General features: G+C 34.8%; 1 protein-coding gene across 6 annotated transcripts in view; it reads left to right on the forward strand.

Moving 5' to 3' along the window:
- Positions 1-21,184, forward strand: part of VPS13B (vacuolar protein sorting 13 homolog B) — a 753,213-nt gene that overhangs the window by 573,168 nt on the left and 158,861 nt on the right. For all 6 annotated transcript variants that reach the window (XM_081265607.1, XM_081265606.1, XM_081265609.1 and 3 more), the window contains 3 exons: positions 15,754-15,956; positions 18,028-18,235; positions 18,526-18,710. In XM_081265607.1, coding sequence (XP_081121733.1) covers positions 15,754-15,956; positions 18,028-18,235; positions 18,526-18,710 — 596 coding nt within the window. The remainder of the gene's footprint in view (positions 1-15,753; positions 15,957-18,027; positions 18,236-18,525; positions 18,711-21,184) is intronic.

Here is a 21,184-nt window from a genome sequence, read left to right on the forward strand (position 1 = left end):
ATCCACAAATAAATTGTGACCCAGACAACACTGGACCCATTCCCACGCTTTTCCAGTCTTACCTTAATCATAGTGGGAAAAGGTTAGAACTCAAACAGAGTAGAAGAATTTAAACATACTTTATTCCATTCTAGGTCCTTTTTGGTTTTCATTCTCATGGCTTTTAAGTTTGTTTGCTACTCATATTTTAACCACTCTTAATGGTATCTATCCTTGGTAAACATTAGTCTCTAAAATATAATTAAAATCTTTCTCTCACTGAGCCATAATCTATTTTTGTAACTTGTTTTTCTCCCCTTTGTACTAGAATAACTACATAGCCCTTCTCCTCTTACAATTATGTTCTTAAATCTAGTTAAACACAGAAATAGAAACTATGGCTTTGACCAGGACATATTTTATACAACCCTATTGAGTAGTATAGTATCCAGCAAACATTCTACAATAATTATTTGTGCCAAATTAAATAAAAATTGAAGTTAGCCATTTAATAGTAAAAATTTTAATTTGAGACCATAACACCAAAATCTAATTCTTTTCCATTTCAACCTTATGTGACAGAATACTCAAACAAGAAAATAGCGTAGTTAGCAAAATAAATAAAATAATTTAGTGAAATAAGATTGTATTGAGTTTTAGATATTGCTTAAGGCTGATTTCTAGGAAAATTATAATTAAGAGATTACTACACATTTTTTAAAAATTAATTTTGTTTATATTTTTAAATAAAATAATTTAATATTTGAACAACAATTTTATTGTGCAGTTGAATATCTTCAAATTTCATGCTTTGCAGTTTGTATGAAATGTAAGCAAACATATTTATATTTTTAAGGTATAGTATCACTAAGTGGTAAAATGTATCCAACACACACACACATGCACACACACAAATCTCCTACCAGTAGTCATATTTCTTTTTGTAGTTTTCAAGTGACATCGTTCTGTATTCAACCAAAATTTTTTATGGTATATCTTTGAGCTCAGTGGGGTTAATGTTGGATTTTTATAGTTTGAATCTAATACAGAAATACTTAACTGTGTCTTTGATTTTACAGTTTATATAACTATTGTGACCATCTGCAGCAGCTGCACTTTTCAAATTATTTGCTGAACCCAATTGAGCACAGTGACAAAAGTAGTCATCTCAGATGTGCTATTAAACAGAGAAAGAAAAAGGAGCATTGCCTTGGTACAGTATGGCCATCTGCTGTACAGATGTTATTGTATAGAATGACTTAAGATAAAATAATTGTAGAAAATTTTCATTAAAACCTCAACAATTTGCACTTGTTTATTCAAATCTGCATAGCTCCCCAATGAGACAACACACTTGGGGTTTCTTTGGTTCTCACTCACTTTCTCTTTGATCCTTTTTGATGTGCTGACTTTAATAAACACAGTCAAAAACACTGTGCAAAAACATCATGGAAAAAACTACAAAGGAACAATTATAGCAGCAGAAACTACTCTAATCCCTAACTTACGCAAGCTATTTTTAGTGAAATATTTTTTTTTAACACTCTTTATGTGACAATGTTATATAAACAAGGAAAAATGGACTTTTCCAGATGAATTTTAATTTAGGAGCTGAAATAGATTTGTAATGCTAGAGGAATCTTATGTGCTAAGTAATATTTAGAGAAACGCCACTGGGAATGTGTTGTAGGCATGTACCCTCACTCGTCAGAGGTACAAAAAATATTTGAGTTTGCCTATGAATATATTTTTTAATCATTGAAGTTGTCATAAGCTTATGAGAAATATATGGGAAAGGGGGATAATAAAAGCATGAAATGAGAAAGTTAAATGTTTTCCCAGAAACATTGTCAATACATTTAAATAAGCTGAAATGCATTCTTTCATGTTCATTTACTCAATTTTAAAACTTAATATTTAAAAGTTATTCACTAAAGTGGTTAAAGGAATTACTGTTTTCATCGTATGAAACAAAATGAAAGGGTTAAATATTTTCCACTTTACAAGGAAAATCTACCAGTTCTTCTTAACCTCTTATACTGTTTTGCAATCCTAAACTATGGATATTTCAAGGGACTTTTTTTTCCCACTGCACAGATGCTATTTAGCAGTGACTTGTAATAACCAAACTCATATTTCTGCTAGATACTCATATTCCCCCAACTGTCTTTGGTAAAGTGTCCCTGAAGTTCTGATTTTAGTAGGTTATATTAAAAGTTGGTGCATAATGCAGAAAATCCTGATTGTATTATCACTAACAATGAATGTCCTTTAAAAATTATATTTTATAGGGCTGGGGTTGTGGCTCAGCGGTAGAGCACTTGCCCAGCACGTGCGAGGCCCTGGGTTTGATCCTCAGCACCACATAAAAATAAATAAACAAAAATAAAGGTATTGTGTACAACTAAAAAATAAATATTTTAAAAAATTATATTTTATATTCTGAAATATTTTAAGGCAGATAATATTCATCCCATTCCATAGTTCATTCTTTTAGTAACCCCTTCCTGCCACATGAACAAACAATACAATCTTTTTTGCCAATTGAAGTATATCATTTTGGAGAAACCATAGTGTATCATTACAAATTGTGAACTGGCTGTGCTATAGGCAGGGTGGGGAGTGAGCTGCATACTTTAGCTCCCCTAGTCAAGATAAATTATGGTGCTATTAGGGCAATGATCTTTAGATTTCAACAAACAAAAGTACACAATTGAGAACTGTGAAATTGTGGTACTTGAGATTACCTTGTTCTTGCCCATTAAGAGCACTGGTATTAGCAACCCCCACATAGATAAGGAAGAGGAAAATAGGTGAACAAGTTAGATGGCACAAAGGGGAAAAAGCCTACATGAGGCCAATTTGACTGATATTTTAGTCAGAATTGGGAAAAGGCTGGGACCTCTGTGTCCAGAGAAATGCTGAGAACTTTTCACCCAGGCAGAAAGCAGTGAGTTGAACTCCTTCTAGTCAAAGAATTATGGTTTAAGTAACTGACTACCCCCACTGCTGTCATCCAGATGTACTTATCTTTGTGTATAAATAGGAGGAGAGAAAGAAAGCATAGCCACATTATTTTTCATGTATACAAAATGTCTCTTCTCATGTTCACTGAATTCAGGACCAGTAAAATATCAAGAACCTAAAATTTCTTTTCGTGTACTGAAAAGTGAAACTCCATCCTTAATTGATACAAAGCGGAGCTCCAGCTTTTCATTCTGTTAACTGGTTCTCCTGAGGAAAAATCTCTTAAGGCATAATCATAGCCTTTGGATACTGCAGTATTTCAGGTCAGCCTAAAGGGAAATAAAACATTAAATTAGATATGACTACCTAAAATAATATATTGCAATAATAAGTCATTTATAACACCCCAAAGACCCTTGTTACTTCTAGAAAGAAATAGCATCCCTTTTCAGTGCCTACGCAATAGGAAATGAATTCTTTGACAGTGAAAGCCATAGGACAAACTTAACTTTTAAGCAACCACTGAGGATTGAAGTGGAAGTACAGCTTTGTAGACAGCTATACAAATCACTAACGAACCTTAATGAATATTGGGTGTGTGCTTCAGGGTCCTGTCATTTTTGACACCGTATCCCAAGTAGCCTAAATCCAACACTCAAAGAAAGGTGGAGACCTCATTGGGTCTGTAACATCTGGGATTTTATTTGTCATTTTGGCATACCCTGCAAGAGCAAAAGAAAGAGTAAAAGGGGATTATCTTGACAACGAAATGAGTTACTGAAACTTGTGATAATGAAAAGCAGAAGAATTCTAATGCCTTTCTATAGTCCCTGAGGTAGAGGTGCGTTTATAGTTTTGTAGAAGTAAAATGTAGGCAGGCACAACAGATGGCCTAGAGTCCGTGAAACACAACACTCCCTCATCCTAGGACTGAGTGCCACTATTAATCCTGGTCAGATTCCCTCCTATTACTTTATAACAAGGTTCAAAGTTGCTACTGATGAACTGGCATGTACCTATTTTTTTTTAACCCTTAAATTACCTGGAGTATACTGAGTTTTTTTCAATGGTCATATTTTTCTGTACATTCTGATAAACCACTGAGGCATTTAAAAAAAAAAAAAGTAGAAGGAGATTCTAGACATTGAATAGGAAATAAATAGAACAGTGAAATTATTATAACTTTTTCTCTCAAAATAATGTCCCATATTATTTTTCTAGTATGTAAAATAAAATCCACAAATGTATGTAAGCACTGCTGTAATTCTTCTGTCTTCTTAGGCATCACATATAGTGGAGAAGAATCTCAATATACAAGTTTTATTCTTGCTGTAACTGTTAACAATATATGAGTACATAGACTTTTGGGCAGTAATAAGCAATATTAAAATACTACTACCTTGGGGGGGATTTGTTTTCATACCCTCAAAAAAGAGATTAAAATTATGAGTATTTGGCTTTTTAAAAAGCTAGTAGATTTTTGTTATTTGGGCAAATGATACAGTTAGTTATTCTTTTGTTTAAGCAAATTATTTTTGTGCAGCCTTTTATGTCAATTTTAAGACATGTTTTTCTTCTGTGGTAGCAAGCTTATACATTTCTTAAAATGTCTGTTAAATGATTACTGTTCTTTGATGCAGTTTTTGTTTTAGTGCTTGTGTCTATTATATCTATTTTGGATTCCTGCAGGAAGTTCTTAAATAACCAGGATAGTAACTCCAAAGCTATAGAAGGTAACCCCTGAGTTGAATCTCTGATGTTTTAATTTCAAGGTTTCATGAAAATGAATACTTTCTATTAAGCAGCAAGCTTGGGCTATCAGAGCGATCTCCTGTGGTGGTGTGGGGAACATGATGTACCTGCCCAGCCTTTCTACAGGGAGATGAGCTCACTGCACAGAGATAACCATCTCTGACTTTTTCTTCTGATTCATCGCTGACCTGAACTCCATTTGAACCTTGTTAGACAAAAAACAAGCAGAATTCCTGGCCCAAACTATAAAATATAATTAAGCCCTTTTGAAATGATGTGTAAAAGAACATTGCTATACCCCCACTTATAACCACTAGTACCACCACAACCAATAAAGTTAAATCAAGCACTGCCTGTAATGGATTAAAATAATAAATGTTCCTGGATTTCAGTGTTTGAAGTACTTGAAGAAAACAGGCTCCCAGCAGCCCGGGTAGCTGAATGTAGGAGAGACGTTTATTAATGACGAGTTCAAGGATTTGGCCTGTTTAAGATCATTACTTTCTGTTTAAGTGTGTTACACATCTCTTGTATTTTTACACAGCCCACATGTGTCCACACACAATAATGAAAAGCTCTTTTTCAACAAAAGAATTGTTAATTGTATAAATATGGTTCTCTTGGGGAGTATGAAATCTTCATAAGACTCTGCTCCCTTCTAATGAGTAATGCAGTGCAGTTATTATAATGTTCCATGTAAATCCACCCTCAAATCTTCCCCCTGCCTAAATTAGCCTATTTCTTGCTATCAGTTTCAGTTACCAAATTACAAATTCTTTGCTAGAAAACTGTTGGCCTCAGGTCATATATATTTTAGAATCACATCCCATAACATTGACCCTTGTGTGTCCTGTATCTGATAGGGTGAAAAAAAATCAGTGTTTTTATTTTTTTCTCCAACTTTTAACTAAAGAATTTTAAAGAACAATACATTTCTCTAGATTTTGATGCATTTGTATAAAAACAAGTGATATAAATTTTATATACAGACATATTAAAACAATGTTCTTGGACAGTAGAATAAAAGGCCTATGAGAAAACAAAAGTGTTATCAATTAACATGAGACTATCTCATGGTGAAAAATGTCTTTGGAGAGGCTTCAGGGATAATAATTAAGAACTAGAGACCTTTATCTTGGTAGCCTCATCTTTGCATCCTAATGATAGCACCTATTAGTTAGTATTCAGTGAAATGAACACATATTGTTAGAGCCCCAACCCAGGACTGTGGAAAAAGAGACGGTTAGAAGTAAATCTGTATCTATCACTCTGCTGCATTTGTGGCAGCATTTAGTTTTGCCTGTGGTCATAGCAAATTGCCCTCTTATCCACAGAAACCAGTAGGCTATTTGCTAAGAAAGTTGCTGGCAAAGCAACCCTGGCAGTAATGAGTGACTGAAAAAACATCTGAGATGTTCTTTTATACCCTAGCTGGTCCCCTGAACCTGTGGCTAAATTGACATAGCACAGCAAGACTGTGCAAGAGAGATGCAGACAGGAACAAACATTTATTTACAACCCTATTACCACTTGGTAAATGAAACTACTAAGAGCTAACTAAGAGTCATAGTTTTTATAGAGCAACATAGTACTTGAAGGAGGCTGACAGTCTGCATCCCAGCCCTGCTACTTACTGGCTAGTAGATTGTGGCAGAAACAACTGTGTAACTCATCTCCCAGATGAAGGCAGGATTGATTCATAGGGCTGTTCAGAGTATTAGATGACATAATCTGTGCAGAGAATCCTACATATTGGTTGGCACAAATTAAGTGTTTAGTAAATACTGGCCTTTATCTTCTTTCCCTTCCCTCAACAGAGTCACAACACTTGAATGCTAAAGTCATAGAAAAGTAAATTTTTTAGCTAAAACTTATCTTAAACGCAATACTTTTCTTTATCAAGAGCACTTTCTATCCTTTTCTTCCATAGACCTTATAGTCTAAAAGCATTGAATTTAGCCAACTGTACCAATCTGATACGATTGTAGCTAAAGATAAAAATATTTATTCATTCCACAGCCCAGTGTCAAACAGACTCATGATTTCAATGCTCTTCAAGATACTAAAATTATCTCATGGGCCACCTAAGTGTCAAGGAGCTAAAGCCCACTGGGCTAGTGTTAATTGTCTTGTTAAGTGAAGTAGAGAGAGTAAGCATTTGTCCAAGGATCATTGGGGTGGGGGTGCGTATCATGGATTGAACCCAGGGTTGCTCTACACTAAGCTATATCCCCAGCCCTTTCTATTTTTTATTTTGAGACAGGGTTTTGCTGAGTTTCCCTGGCTTGTCTCCAACTTGCCATCCTCCTGCCTCAATCTCCTGAGTAGCTGGGATTACAATTGTGAACCATCATGCCCAGGCTGTCCAGGGTTATTCTAAAATAAAGTGAACTTCTGATTTCTGGTATTTCTATTATATCCATGTTTTTAAAACTGGGTTATGTAGATCAAGATCATTTTCTAAGCCATTGTAGTAAATTACTTAGCAAATCATTTTGCTTTCAACATTAGATTTATACCAATTCTATCCATATCACTGACCAAGAAAGTTTGATTTAGTAGCAGTTTTTTCATGTAATTAAATTAACCAGCTACTGCATTCATCTCAAAGCTTTTCAAATATGTATTTACTGTTATTTTCTCTGTAAGAAGGTTGTTATATGCTCTCCAATATGCAGTTAGATATGCGACTGCATTTTTTAAAAACATAACTGCATGGTCCAATCAAGTTCTGTTTTTCTGATAAACTGACAAGAGTATAAAAACAGTGAGCATGGTGGCATTTTGGAGGGGAATAAAGAGGCAAAGCATAAGCTCCATCACCCTTTGGTATTTTTAGTTTTCTAGGGTTCTAGAGTTTTAAATGTTTTCACAGAAAGTACCTTTCCTAGACAAGGGCCAAATACAACTAGGCAACTCAGTAGACATTTCACAGGTAGAAATTTTCCTGTTCTTTATATGAAAGAAAAAATTCCTCTTCTGCCTTCTAGTTATTTTTCCATTTTCTTACATCTAAAAGATGAGGCCTGGATTAGACTAGGAATCCCAGCTTTTACTAAACAGTGAGGACTGGGTAAAAGTCCCTAAGGACACTGGAAGTCCTGCCTAGGATAAGTCATTAAATACTTTGAAAAAGAGACACTAGTAAGTGGGCCACCCAATTTGGCTTTCATTTTATGACTTTTAAGTTACTTTGTTGGAGAGCACTGGCTTCCCTTATAGCTCACATCAGACTCCATTGAAACATGTTCTGTTATGTTTTGTTCCATATATCAATTATATCCTGTATTTTAGTTTGCTATATTAACAGATACAATATATTTGTATAAGCTTATTACAAAATTGAATATTATCAGATCAACTTAAGCATTCTGATTGGGGTGCTGGAGGTTTTTCGTGGTTACAACACCCAAGTGTCATTTTTGTGTCTTCAGAGTGTTTATTTGAATGAACTAGAAATTGAAAGATTTTATTTTTGAAGGATTGGTCACATCTTTATGGATCATAGTTAACAAAAAAAATTTTTTTCTCCTCTTTGAGGCATCTCTATGCAAATCAGCTTCTGGATGTTTCTAACACATGCTTGCTGATTTTCTAGTAGCCTAAGATTGCTTCCAGCTGGATAAAAAAATACCTGGATAGGCTTTGCTAGCACATGTTGTCACTGAGTACTCTTTCTAATGATATACAGAAGCTTGATTTAGATTGCATTTTGCTCAGTCAGCATGTAGAAAATAAGAACCTTACTTAGAGAGTCTAGTGTGTACTGATGATGTGGGGCTGGCAGCATTTTGTAAATATTTTCCAAAACAAATGGTTTGCATTTATTAGTCTTCTGAAGGAGTATTTTAAAGGTCATGAAACTATTTGTTCCTTGAACTAGATTTTTATACTCAATGAAAAATATGTCAGTATGCAAACAAAGCAAGATTCTATTTATCACACTAGTTGTTTCTGAAGTTACTTCTCAATGTTGCTACACCTCATTTAGTTTAATTAAATATATGCCATTAGTTTTCTAAAACTGAAATTAAAAATATAAACATAGATTTTTGAAAGAGGTCAGTGGAAAAATCTAGCAGAAAACCATTCTGCTGAATGAAAGGAGGTAGAGAGAAGAGGTTATGTCCTTGGTCAAGATGACCTGATCACACAGTTGCTGAATACAACATGGGATCCTGGGACAGGAAAAAAAAAAGACTTTAGAGGAGAAACTCATGCAAATCAGAGTTTTACAAATTAGTAGTATTGTATTACTGTTAAATTACTGGCTTTTGAGAAAGAAATACACTCTAGTTTGATGTGAGATGTTAAGGGAAGCTTGGTAAAAACCTAAAATTTATTTCAGAATTTGAAGTTTTAAAAAATGACTGGATTCATAATCAAATAAGTATAAAAGCTTTCAAAGGGTAAGTGATAATTTTACATCTTAAACTTTTGCATCATTTCTTTTTTTATTTTTCCTCCCTCTTTCTAATTTTTGGAAATTTAGAGGGGACAATTAAAAGTAAAGAAAACGTCAAGAATAGCACTTCAAATGCCTGTGTACCTGCAGCCAGAACAAATATAAACATTTTATCAGAAAGAACCTTACAAAATTATTCAGCCTTTCCCCATGTTCTATTGGTAAGATAGCTCTATAACTTTTATTTGTGATTTTTTTTTTTTTTTTTTTTTTTTTTTTTTTTGTCCAACAACACATTACTCCAACTGGGAAGAACAACACATGCCTTAACTCAAGTTCTCTTGCCATTTATACCAGATTTTAAATGTGCAAGTATACAGTGAACTCTTGAGTATTGTCTGTGGCCCCAAGCTTATGTGTGCAGTGAAATAAGGTTTATTTTATCCCAAGGAAGATATTTAGTTATGTTTCCTAATGAAAAAAGCAAAAAGGAAGAGCTGATGTCCCAGAGGCCAGCTTTCAGAGTGGGAGAAAGGAAAAAGGAGAATTAATAGCCCTGTCATGAGTCCCAGAGATTATTTTTATGATAAAAGTATAAAGTTGGTCTTCCATCCATAAATGACCCTTTGTGAAATTTATAACCACTTTGTTATTCATTGATCACCACAGTCTCTTACTACTGATCACTTATACCAAGATTAAAACCACTTGAATATCTTTTCCTATTACTATGTTGTAGCCTTTTTGAAGTGTAGCAGGAAATATTCAAAAAAGAGGTAAGACAGTGTTTTAAACTGAAAAGCTTATCCTTGCAGATGAACCTGTTTATGGTGCTACAGATATTTAGGTACCCTCCTTGAGGAGCAGTCCTAGTAGGTGGGTGTGTAGTAAGTGTAGCAGGCAGGGACAACACCTGGGGATGAGTTGAATTTATCTAGTAGGCTCAAAATTGAACCCTGCCTTATTTCCTTGTAGGTATATGGCACATGGGAAAAGAAAGGGGACAAAAGGAACCAGGCAGGGCAGTTTATATCTGTAGGTCATAGATCTTCTTGATGTCTTTGGGCAGTACCAATTTTCTGTTTCCTCCTGGCATTATTAGTATGTTAAATACTAATACTCAGTTCTGTCAGTGTGTTTAAACAAGCCTGTGATAGTGCAAATAGGCCTGAGCTTCAAGACTAAATGATTAGAAAATGTTAGCGTGAGGGTGGTTATTGGGGGGAAAAAATAAAAGGGATCAGAAAGAAAAAAGGAATAGCAACTCAATTAAATTGAATAAAAGAATTGATAGCACATAAAGTGAAATTTTAAAAGGTTCAAAATAATAGAATTTATATGGAAGCAATGAAATGTTCATTTTCTGGAGCAGTTCTCATGTACTCAGCAATCAGTATTTTTATCCTCTGTGTGTGTGAGCACACCAGCACACATGTGCACTAGGTATTGAACTCAGAGACACTCTGCCACTAAACTATATCCCTAGTTCTTTTAATTTTGTTTTTTTGACATAAGGCCTTCCCAAGTTGGTGAGGCTGGCTTTAAACTTGCAATACTCTTGCCTCAGCCTCCCAAGTCATTGAAATTATAGGTGTGTGCCACTATACCCAGCCAACCGTTAGTATTGTAAATGTTCTTTGTTTTCCCCCTGGTTCTTACTGAGATCTCAGAACTTGAGAGAGAATCTGATGCAAAAGAAAATTGTAAATTATTTACTTTTTCTTTATATACCCAAGGTATTATATAATCTGTGAATTTTGTTTCAATAATTAATATATACATGCATAAATATTAAGCTGAAGATGATGCAGAATGTCCAGTTGTCTTATACACAGAAGCATAGAGTAGCACTTGTTTAAGAAAATAGGTCTGATTGTGGACACTCCACACACACACACAAAAATTATCTTTAAAGCCATGAGAATAGAGAAGTACACTGAAATAGATTAGGGAGAGAAGAATAGCAGACTAAGGATTACCTTGAAAATCCCATTGGTGGGGCTGGAGTTGTGGTTCAGGGATAGCAAGCGCAAGGCACTGGGTTTGATTCTCAGCACCACATACAAATAAATAAAGATCCATCAACAACTAAAAAATATATTTAAAAAAAGAAAAAAGAAAAGAAAATCCCATTGGTTAGAAAATGTCCATCAGTTGGGATGCTTAGGGTGGCAAGTGGAAGAAAAACAACCAAAAGTGAGTTAAATAGTATCATGAAAGAGAAAAGTGCCAATCTAGTGCTGCCCTCAGGTACCACAGCAATCATTAGGTTTCCTCCTTCCACATTACCCAGCTTCAGTTTTGGGCTCCAGTTATTGGTACCATCTAGTACCTCCAGTATCGTCGATTAAGAAGCAAGAAAGGTCATTTTCCCCAAAGTAGCAGTATACCTCATTGTAGGACTTCATGCTTATCTCTGAACCAAACCAAACTCCAGTGAATATCAAACATGACATTCTATAAAATGTGACAAGTTCCCAGTCTGGAACATAGCAATAGCTGGGTCAATGCCTGACACAATACACAATTACAAGGTCCCTATCTCAGGCACACTGTGCATCCTCCTGCCCTTCTCAGGACTCAGATGAGTCTGGCTCCCTTTCTTCTTGTTTTTTCAGACTTCCAAAGTTTTGACCAACCATTGGCTTCCTAATTCTGTCACATTTTCCTGAGATTTCAGTTTCTACTTGCATAGTTCGAACATTAAGTGCCCCCCAAAGGTCCATGTGTTAAAGACTTGCTCCCCAGCCTGGCACTGTTGGGGGGTGCTGTGAATCTTTAGGAGTCGGGGCCTTATCAGAGGTCATTGGGGGCATGCCCTCAGAGGAAATTTTGAAACTCAAGTCTCTTGCTTTTTCTCTTTGCTTCTTGATCATGAGGTGTTCCCACAATGATGTGCCACCTCACCATCTGCCCGAAACAATGGGGCTAATCAGTCATGGACTGGAACCTCCAAAACTGTGATCCAAAATAACCTTTTTCTCTTTATAAGTTACTTACCTCAGATATTTCATCATAGGAATATGAAGCTAACATGCTACCTTTATGTTTTCTCTCCTGATAATTTCAGCTATCCCATTCTCTCTGCCCAAAGTAAATAAAAATAGGATTCATATAAAGACAGGGAAATGTTCATGGGTTTAGCAGTTCACACAGTGACACAAAAACTTTCACCATTTCATATTTGTTTTTGTAATAATTCAAGTCTGAAGATTTTTTTTCATTCTTGCCTTAATGTCATCAGTAAATACTTATACTTGCATAATTTGAGGGAGTTAAGAAGAGCTCCTTTCATCAACCCTACTTAAATTCCTTTTTGAGAAAAGATACAAAACTTTCAGAGTATATAAAAGGCATGATGACACAAATTTTATCATTCCAGTACTAGAATTCTCTAGACAAAACCTAAGAAACTGGATATACAATATCAGTATTTTGAAGTAGTCTCTACACAGTAGAAACGTAGTAATATATAGTGTGTATTATGTTATGTCTGCATAGGTAAGATTTTTTTTTCATATGCTTACAAATATTCTTGTATAAATGAAAGCTGCTGTAGAGCGAGATAAGATAATCTCACTCACCTGTGTGCATCAGAAAAAATGTTGTTGAGCTCACTCTTAAAGAAACTTCCAGAGATAAAGATCAGCTCTTTCTGTTAATTGTCTTTTCTTTGATAGATAATTACTATTCCATAAACTTGCCCTTCATTACTGGTGATTGAGCTCAGGGCTTCATGCATATCAAGTAAGCACTCTACCACTGAGCTGCATCCCCAGTCCTTTTAAAAAAAAATTTATAGGTACATTACAATTATATATAATAGTGATATTTATTATGTCATATTTGTGTATGCACATAATTTTTTTTTTAGAGAGAGAGAATTTTTTTAAATGTTTTCAGTGGACACAACATCTTTATTTTATGTGGTGCTGAGGATCAAACCCAGGGCCTCACGCATGCCAGGCAAGCACGTTACTGCTTGAGCCACATCCCCAGCCCGTATGCACATAACTTGATAAATTTCATTCCCCACTCCCTTTTTTTCCCTCACCTCCCCCCATCCACTTGCTCTGTTCTGCTGATATACCTCCTACTACTATATTATTTTTTCAATTAGTACATTATATATGAATACACACACATATATCTCTACAGGATAAAAATTGTGGTATATTCATATATCACATAGCATAATTTGGTATATTTCATTTCCCTGTACTTCCCTGTGCCTTCCTCTATTCTGTTGGTGTCCCTTCTATTTTTGTGAGATCACCTTTTTTTAAAAATTCCTTCTCGCTCTTGCTCTCGCTTTCTTGCTCTTTATCTCGCTCTCTCACTCTCGCTGCTCTCTTGCTTGCTCTTTCTCACTTTCACATACAAGAGAAAACATTTGACCCTTGACCTTCTGAGATAGACTGATTTAACTTAGCATCATGTTCTCTAGTTTCATCTATTTTTCTGAAAATGACATAATTTCATCTTCTTCAGGGCTGAGTAAAACTTTATTCTGTATTTTCTTTATCCATTCATGTATTGTCCAGCACCTGGGCTCGTTCCTTAACTTGGCTATTATGAATTGTGCTTCTGTGAACATTGGTATGCATGTATTGCTGTAGTATGCTGATTTTAGTTCTTTCTAACAAATAAATACCAAAAGCAAGATAGCTGGGTCATATAGTGGCTCCATTCCTGGTCAAAATTTTGAGGGTTCTCCATACTGCTTTCCAAAGTGATTATACTAATTTGCAATCCCAACAACAATATATGAGGTATCTTTTCCCCAACATTCTTGCCAGCATTTATTGTTATTTGTATTCCTGATGACTGCCATTCTAACTGGAATGAGATGAAATCTGAGTGTAGTTTTAATTTGCATTTCCCTGATTGCTAAGGATGTGGAACACTTTTTTACATGTTTTTTGGCCGTTTATATTCTTTTGAGAAATATTTGTTTAGTTCATGCCCATTTTGATTTATTTTTTTTTCAGTGTTAACTTTTTTGAGTTCTTTATATATTCTAGATATTAATCTTCTGTCAGAAGAGTAAGCTTATATTTCCCTGGACCCCATGATACTGTTAATTGCCAGTGAATCCAAGGCCTCAAGCATGCTAGGTATACATTTCCACTAAACTATAACATCAGCCCTTTTTTATTTTATTTTTGAGACAGGGCCTCCCAAAGTTACTCAGGTTGACCTTTAATTCACAGTCCTCCTGCCTCAACCTTTTGAGTAGCTGGGATTACTGACTGGTGTGAAGCACCATGCTTAAGTCTGTTTTTATAATCCTGTTACAACAATTTCTGGATGTTGAATTGACGTGTTTCATTTAGCAGATATTTACTGTTGAGAAGTCAGGAAATGTAATGCAGTTTTCAGGAAGTTATGAACCCTATCGATAAATATGGTTTTGATTCTTGAGTATTTTTAAACCTATTTCTATTTCTCTTATTTTCTGATTTTTTCCTTTAGTCTAAGTGAAATGTAACTTTGAATAAAGATAATTGGGTGAAGAAATGAAAGTGTCAGTAGCACAGTAGATTTGTTTAAAATTTTAAGAGATTGATTTCCACAGTAGTTTTTGAACAGAAGTCTTCAAGCTGACGCTTTTGTGGGTATGATGCCTTCTGTGCAGAATTAAAAGTTGTGTATCTCATTTCTACAGTAGGAACATACAACATTCATGAAGTTTTCAAATGTCCATGGAATTGAAAAGTCAGTGTGAATACTATGAACTGTGTATGCTGTGGGCATAAGGTGTTTTTTTAATCTTTCATCTTTTTTTAAGGATCAAATAGCATTAGAAAAATAAGCCCTGTGCATTACACACTTGGTCTGGTGAAATTCAATATTCACAATGACAATTTAGAATATAAGCTCCTTGGAAAGAAAGTGAACTCACCACTCTAAGTTTGCATCTAAATATCTTAAAAGTGTACTCTTAGTTTTATGAAAAGGTTTTGATCCGTACTCCTACTTTAAGTTCAAAAGAAAACCTACATTTTGAAGTGTATTCCTTTTCTGGGTGTATTTACTTTGAACTACAGCATTTAGTTTTTCTCATAAATCTAACCTGCCACTATCTGTTTTTAATACTTTGTAAACTTCAAGTGGTTATGATGTGTGAAGTTTGGGTTAAACTAAATTTTTTAGAAAACACATGTTATATATTTTGATTGTTTTGAATTTTAGCATAGGACAATCAAAAACTTGAGTACCTAGCAAAATAATATATTGTACTCTGGTGCTGTAAGAAATCACAGAAAATTGCCCTTTCCCATCATTTTAATGATAGACAAATGAAGCAGCTGTTCTTATTCTTAGCATAGCTGTTTGAAAAACTTGCACAGTTTAATGAAAATGTCTCTACTCATAAAATTTAAAATATTCACTTGTGGAAAAAATCATAATGTTTTGGCAAATATTGCTTTGTTAAGAATGTGAATGAGGTATACCTGCTTCATAACTAGAATTCTATTTAAATGGCATGAAACTGTGGTTGGAAAGCCAACTGAAAAAGAAGATTCTGACAGTGGGTGAATTAACACTCTTTAAAAATATACAGTCCTTTCCCGAACTCTTGTTGAGGGTTCGAGGAAGAATTATGTACCTCTTTCCATTTTCTTTTTTTCTTTTTTCTTTTTTAGGCATAATTCTTGGATCGTCATTTCTACTCAGCATAAATGATTTTCTCCTTAAAACAAGTCTCAGAGAAAGAAGTCGGATTCTCATAGGACCATTTTGTGCTACCACTAATCTAGAAGCTAAGTGGTGTAAACACAGTGGCAATCTAGGGCCAGAACAATCCATACCAAAAATATCCATCGATTTAAGAGGTGGTCTGCTACAGGTCAGTAGGAATTGACCCTTTTTTTCCCCATAAATTTTTAGATGCCTTTGTTTTTTTTTTTTGAACTATTTCACTAAATTTTAAGCCTTTGTGGGTGAGAAAAGGGTATTATCAGATTGCTATCTTATAAAATTTTTGGCAATTTTATTGAGGTATAACCACATGCCATATAATTTACCTATTTAAGGAGAGCAATTCAGTGGTTTCTTAGTATCATCTCAGAGTTGTGTGATCATTACCATGGCCAATTGTAGAACATTTTTTTTTTTTTTACCACTTATTCTTCAGTTGAGAGGGACATTTGGGATCTTTCTACTTGGGGCTGTTAAAAATAATGCTGATATTACATTTGCATTCAACATTTTGTGTAGACTTGTGTTTTCATTTGTCTTGGGTATATAATTAGGAGTAGAATTTTTGGGTGAAACTTTTTAAAATATAAATACTTTTATAACTACAAAGTAGTTGAACCATTCCTGGTGACAGATTTCTTATATATTATGATTGCTGATTACTAATACTTGCTGTAAGTCACATTGCAACTTCTTATGCATTTGCCTTATATACCACAATGTGTGGGTACCCATCTTAATTTCTTGGTAATATTTGAATAGATGTTAATCTGATCTTTATGTGATTCGATACCCTCTAAAATTGCCTGAATCCAAAAAGTTTACAAAATTCAAATACTAGAAGGTTGAAATGGCTGATTTGTCAGTAATGGAGGCATATTAAACATAAATTTCTTGATTTCATCTGAAAATTGTATTGCTTCAAGTTTCACCAGTTTTGCTGACTCAGTAATATTTGGGAGACCCCAGTAGCTTATTGCTTTATGTTACTTTGGAGATTTTTCAGTGTCTATTGTAAATCTTCAGGTATTTAGCGAGAAGTATACAGTTTTGTAGTGCTTTCTAGAGAATAATATAACATTATTAACTTTTTTCCAAGACAGCAAAATAACTACACATTAAAAACAGAAATAAGAGCAAAATCAAGGTATATCATGACTACATTCTAGTCAGTGCCTGTTTTTAACAGCATAGATCCAGGTCATGGTGTTCTCTTCTCCACCTTGACTTTTCACTCATCTCTATTTCTTTTTGATGAGAACTGAAGTAGACAGTGTTGTATCTCTTACTTCCATTTCAGAGATGCCTCAATTCCAAAGAACAGAACCTAAGTGTAGTATTTAAAACTTACTCACAAGGTATAAGGCTATTATTTTCTATCTTTGTATGCTCTTTTGTCTTTTCTGTGTTGACCAGGGGTCTCTTAGAATTAATAGTTATATTGACTTTACCCAGTATATTCAGAGAAATTTTAACATTAAGGAAATTTTAAATTCTCTGATGTAATCACTATGACTAGTATTCTGTCACAGAATATTATTAGTATTCAAAAGCAGAAAAAGAAAATTTCATCTTCTCCATTACATGGAAACTCTCTCTCTTTGTCCCTTTGTTCTGAAACTCTTCTGTAGCTCCTGGCAGTATAGTCTCAGGAAGGAGCTGTGGAATCCCATATATTAGCATATTGTTACTACATACAGAAGTTGGATAGCCTTCCAAGTTCAAGACCACTGAGCAGGTTCCTTCTCTCTTTTTTCTCTGAAGTATAAAAGAGCAAAGAAATGAGCCCCACAATCAGAATTGTTTATTTAATCTCATGACAAAATCCGGGAAGCTATTCCACAGGTTATTATTACTATTTTATTAGCACTTTGGCCTAGAGGATCTTCATTGCCTTTTCTTATACTATAATAAGCTTTCTTTGCCCTCATGGCTAAATGAGTTTATAAACATTACTTCACATTAATGTAATTTCATCATTGATCTAACATTTAAGATGTGTTACTCACACAATAGATGATATAATTGATTTTGTTGTTATATTTACTTAATAGAATCTCATTCTATAAGTTAACTATTTCTTAGAAATTAGTTTATTGTTAATAACTATAAAATGAAAATAATTACTGTCTTGCATTAGTTTAAATATGATTGCACCTAATTGCCCTTAAGAACTTTTTGTATTTAAAGTCAGCACAATTTTTCATGTCACTTTAAAGGTCTTCTGGGGTCAAGAACATTTGAATTGTTTAGTCCTCCTTCATGAATTACTCAATGGATATCTTAAAGAGGAGAGAAATGTTGAAGTGCTAGTTTCTGAACCAGTACCTCAGATGCCATCTCCTGTGGAAAAAACTCAGGCCTTTAAAAGTGAACACAGTTCAGATGACCTGCGAACGGGTCACTTTCAGTACATTCAAGATGCTGGTAAGTAGGTATGAGAGTATGTGTGCATGTGTGGGTGTTTAAATGTGTACTTACTATATTACAACACATCAATCACTTCTACAGGGCATTCATACTTACAGTACAATAATAATGCATTCTCATTCAGTCTTTCAAGGGAATTCTTGATTTCTTTCTATCCCAAAACATATAAAAATTATCAGATGGTTTCTTTTTATTCTTTTCTCTTGATCTTAAAACCTTCTTCTCATTCTAAGAAACCATCATGTCCCTTTTAAAAGCATACAGTGTATTATATTTTCATTTGACAGAACCTTTGAAACTCCCTGGTGTCTATGAAGTCTTGTTTTATAATGAAACAGAAGATAGCCCAGGAATGATGTTGTGGAGGTATCCAGAACCCAGAGTACTCACCCTTGTACGAATAACTCCTGTACCTTTCAACACCACAGAGGATCCAGATATTAGCACAGCAGACCTGGGTGATGTGCTACAGGTATGTAGAAACTATTCATTTTTAAATAAAATGTAGGAAAGTGTTGATCATTCATTAAGAATGATTTGCAGCATACTTATTCCTTATGTTCAGTAATATCATAAAGAAATACACATGCTTATACTGTGTACATACACCTAATGTACAATAGAAATTTTAAATTAAGGGAATGATGTAATTCAGATTCAAAATACATGAGAATTTCAAGAGTTCCTAATCCTTCTCTTCATTCTGGTGTGTGTAAGATTACTGGGTCTTACTATAGGGGACAAGCAGGTGTCATTTAATTCATCAGACATTTAATAGCTGCTGTGTTTAGATTCCTTAGAGTTTCTAGAACTTCTCCCTGGAATAAAATATGCCCACATATGGCCAAAATTCAATAACTTTAATTTTCATTTCCAGAGCTGAAAATGGTCTTGGGACTTGAAGTAGGCTGATTTTTCCTAATAAGAAAAATTATCTATACAGTGATCATATTCCCTATGGTTTTGAAATGCTTATTGCTTGTTAGTTCTCTGAGTTTAATGTGAATGTCAGTGTGGATATATTATATTATTATTCTACTTGCTAATATTCTACTGATCTGAATTTCTCTAAAATATGTTTCACCCTTAGTCTTCTCTTACTGGATCTCAAATCCATCCATTCAAACCCTGGGAGTAATTTCTGATTTCTCTCTTTCCATAACTCTACACATCCAACCATCAACAAGTCTTATCAGTTCCACTTCCAAGACCTTTCCTTATTCCACCTAATTACTTTCTGGTTAGTCTGTGTGCACTTCCATTCTTGACTATTTGTAGTGCATTTCCAAATATCAGCTTGAGTGATGTTTTTAAATGTAGGTCATGATGGGAGGGGAGGGGAATGGGGGAAAGGAAGGGCAGCAGAATAAAATAGACATTATTATTGCTGTATGTATATAGGTGACTGTATGACCAATGTGATTCTGCAACCTGTACAATCAGAAAAATGAGAAATTATACCCCATTTGATTCAAATGTATGAATTGTCAAGACCATTGTACTGTCATGTGTAACTAATAATAAATGAATAAATAAATAAATGTAGGTCATATCACGTCACAATTTAAGACCTTCTGGAAGCTTCCTCTAAGAATTTGAATAGAATTGCAGTCTTACTCTCTAAGTGGAAGTCAGGTCAGTCTCCTCTTTCTCACTGTGCACCAGCCATCCTGGCCTTCTTTTTCTCCTTGAGCATATAATCTTAGTCCTTTCTCTTGCCATTGCCTCACCTTTGAACATAACCACTCTCAACCTTTGTTAATCAGATACTAGCTCAAATGTCATATCTTGGTTAGCCCACTTACCTCTACTTAATTCTGTATCTTATTACCTTGCTTTACTTTCTTCATGGCTTTTGGAGCTGTTCAAAATTATCTTATGCAGCCAGTAGCTCAGGAGACTGAAGCAGGAGGATCACAAGTTCAAAGCCAGCCTCAGCAACAGCAAGGTGCTCAGTGAGACCCTGTCTCACAATTAAAATACAAATAAGACTGGTGATGTGGCTCAGTAGTTGAATGCCCCTGAGTTCAATTCCTGGTACCCCCTCCAAAAAAATTATCTTATGCATTTATTTGTTTATTTGCTTATATATTCTTCTTTTTTCTATCATTACAGAATAAGCCACTTATGTTTCTTTTTTTTATCTTTTTTTTTATTGGTTGTTCACAACATTACAAAGCTCTTCACATATCATATTTCATACATTAGATTGAAGTGGGTTATGAACCCCCAATTTTACCCCAAATGCAGATTGCAGAATCACGTCGGTTACACATCCACAATTTTACATAATGCCCTATTAGTAATTGTTGTATTCTGCTACCTTTCCTATCCCCTACTATCCCCTCTCACCTCCCCTCCCATCTTCTCTCTCTACCCCATCTACTGTAATTCATTTCTCTCCTTGTTTATTTTCCCATTCCCCTCACAACCTCTTATATGTAATTTTGTATAGCAATGAGGGTCTCCCTTCATTTCCATGCAATTTCCCTTTTCTCTCCCTTTCCCTCCCATCTCATGTCTCTGTTTAATGTTTATCTTTTCTTCCTACTCTTCCTCCCTGCTCTGTTCATAGTTGCTCTCATTATATCAAAGAAGAAATTTGGTATTTGTTTTTTAGGGATTGGCTAGCTTCACTAAGCATAATCTGCTCTAGTGCCATCCATTTCCCTGCAAATTCTATGATTTTGTCGTTTTTTATTGCTGCATAGTACTCCATTGTGTATAGATGCCACATTTTTTTTATCCATTCATCTATTGAAGGGCATCTGGGTTGGTTCCACAGTCTAGCTATTGTGAATTGTGCTGCTATGAACATCGATGTGGCAGTATCCCTGTAGCATGCTCTTTTAAGGTCTTCAGGGAATAGTCCGAGAAGGGCAATAGCAGGGTCAAATGATGGTTCCATTCCCAGCTTTCCCAGGAATCTCCAAACTGCTTTCCAAA

Source organism: Spermophilus citellus, assembly GCF_964194105.1.
Source record: "Spermophilus citellus genome assembly, chromosome: 14".
NCBI lineage: Eukaryota > Metazoa > Chordata > Mammalia > Rodentia > Sciuridae > Spermophilus > Spermophilus citellus.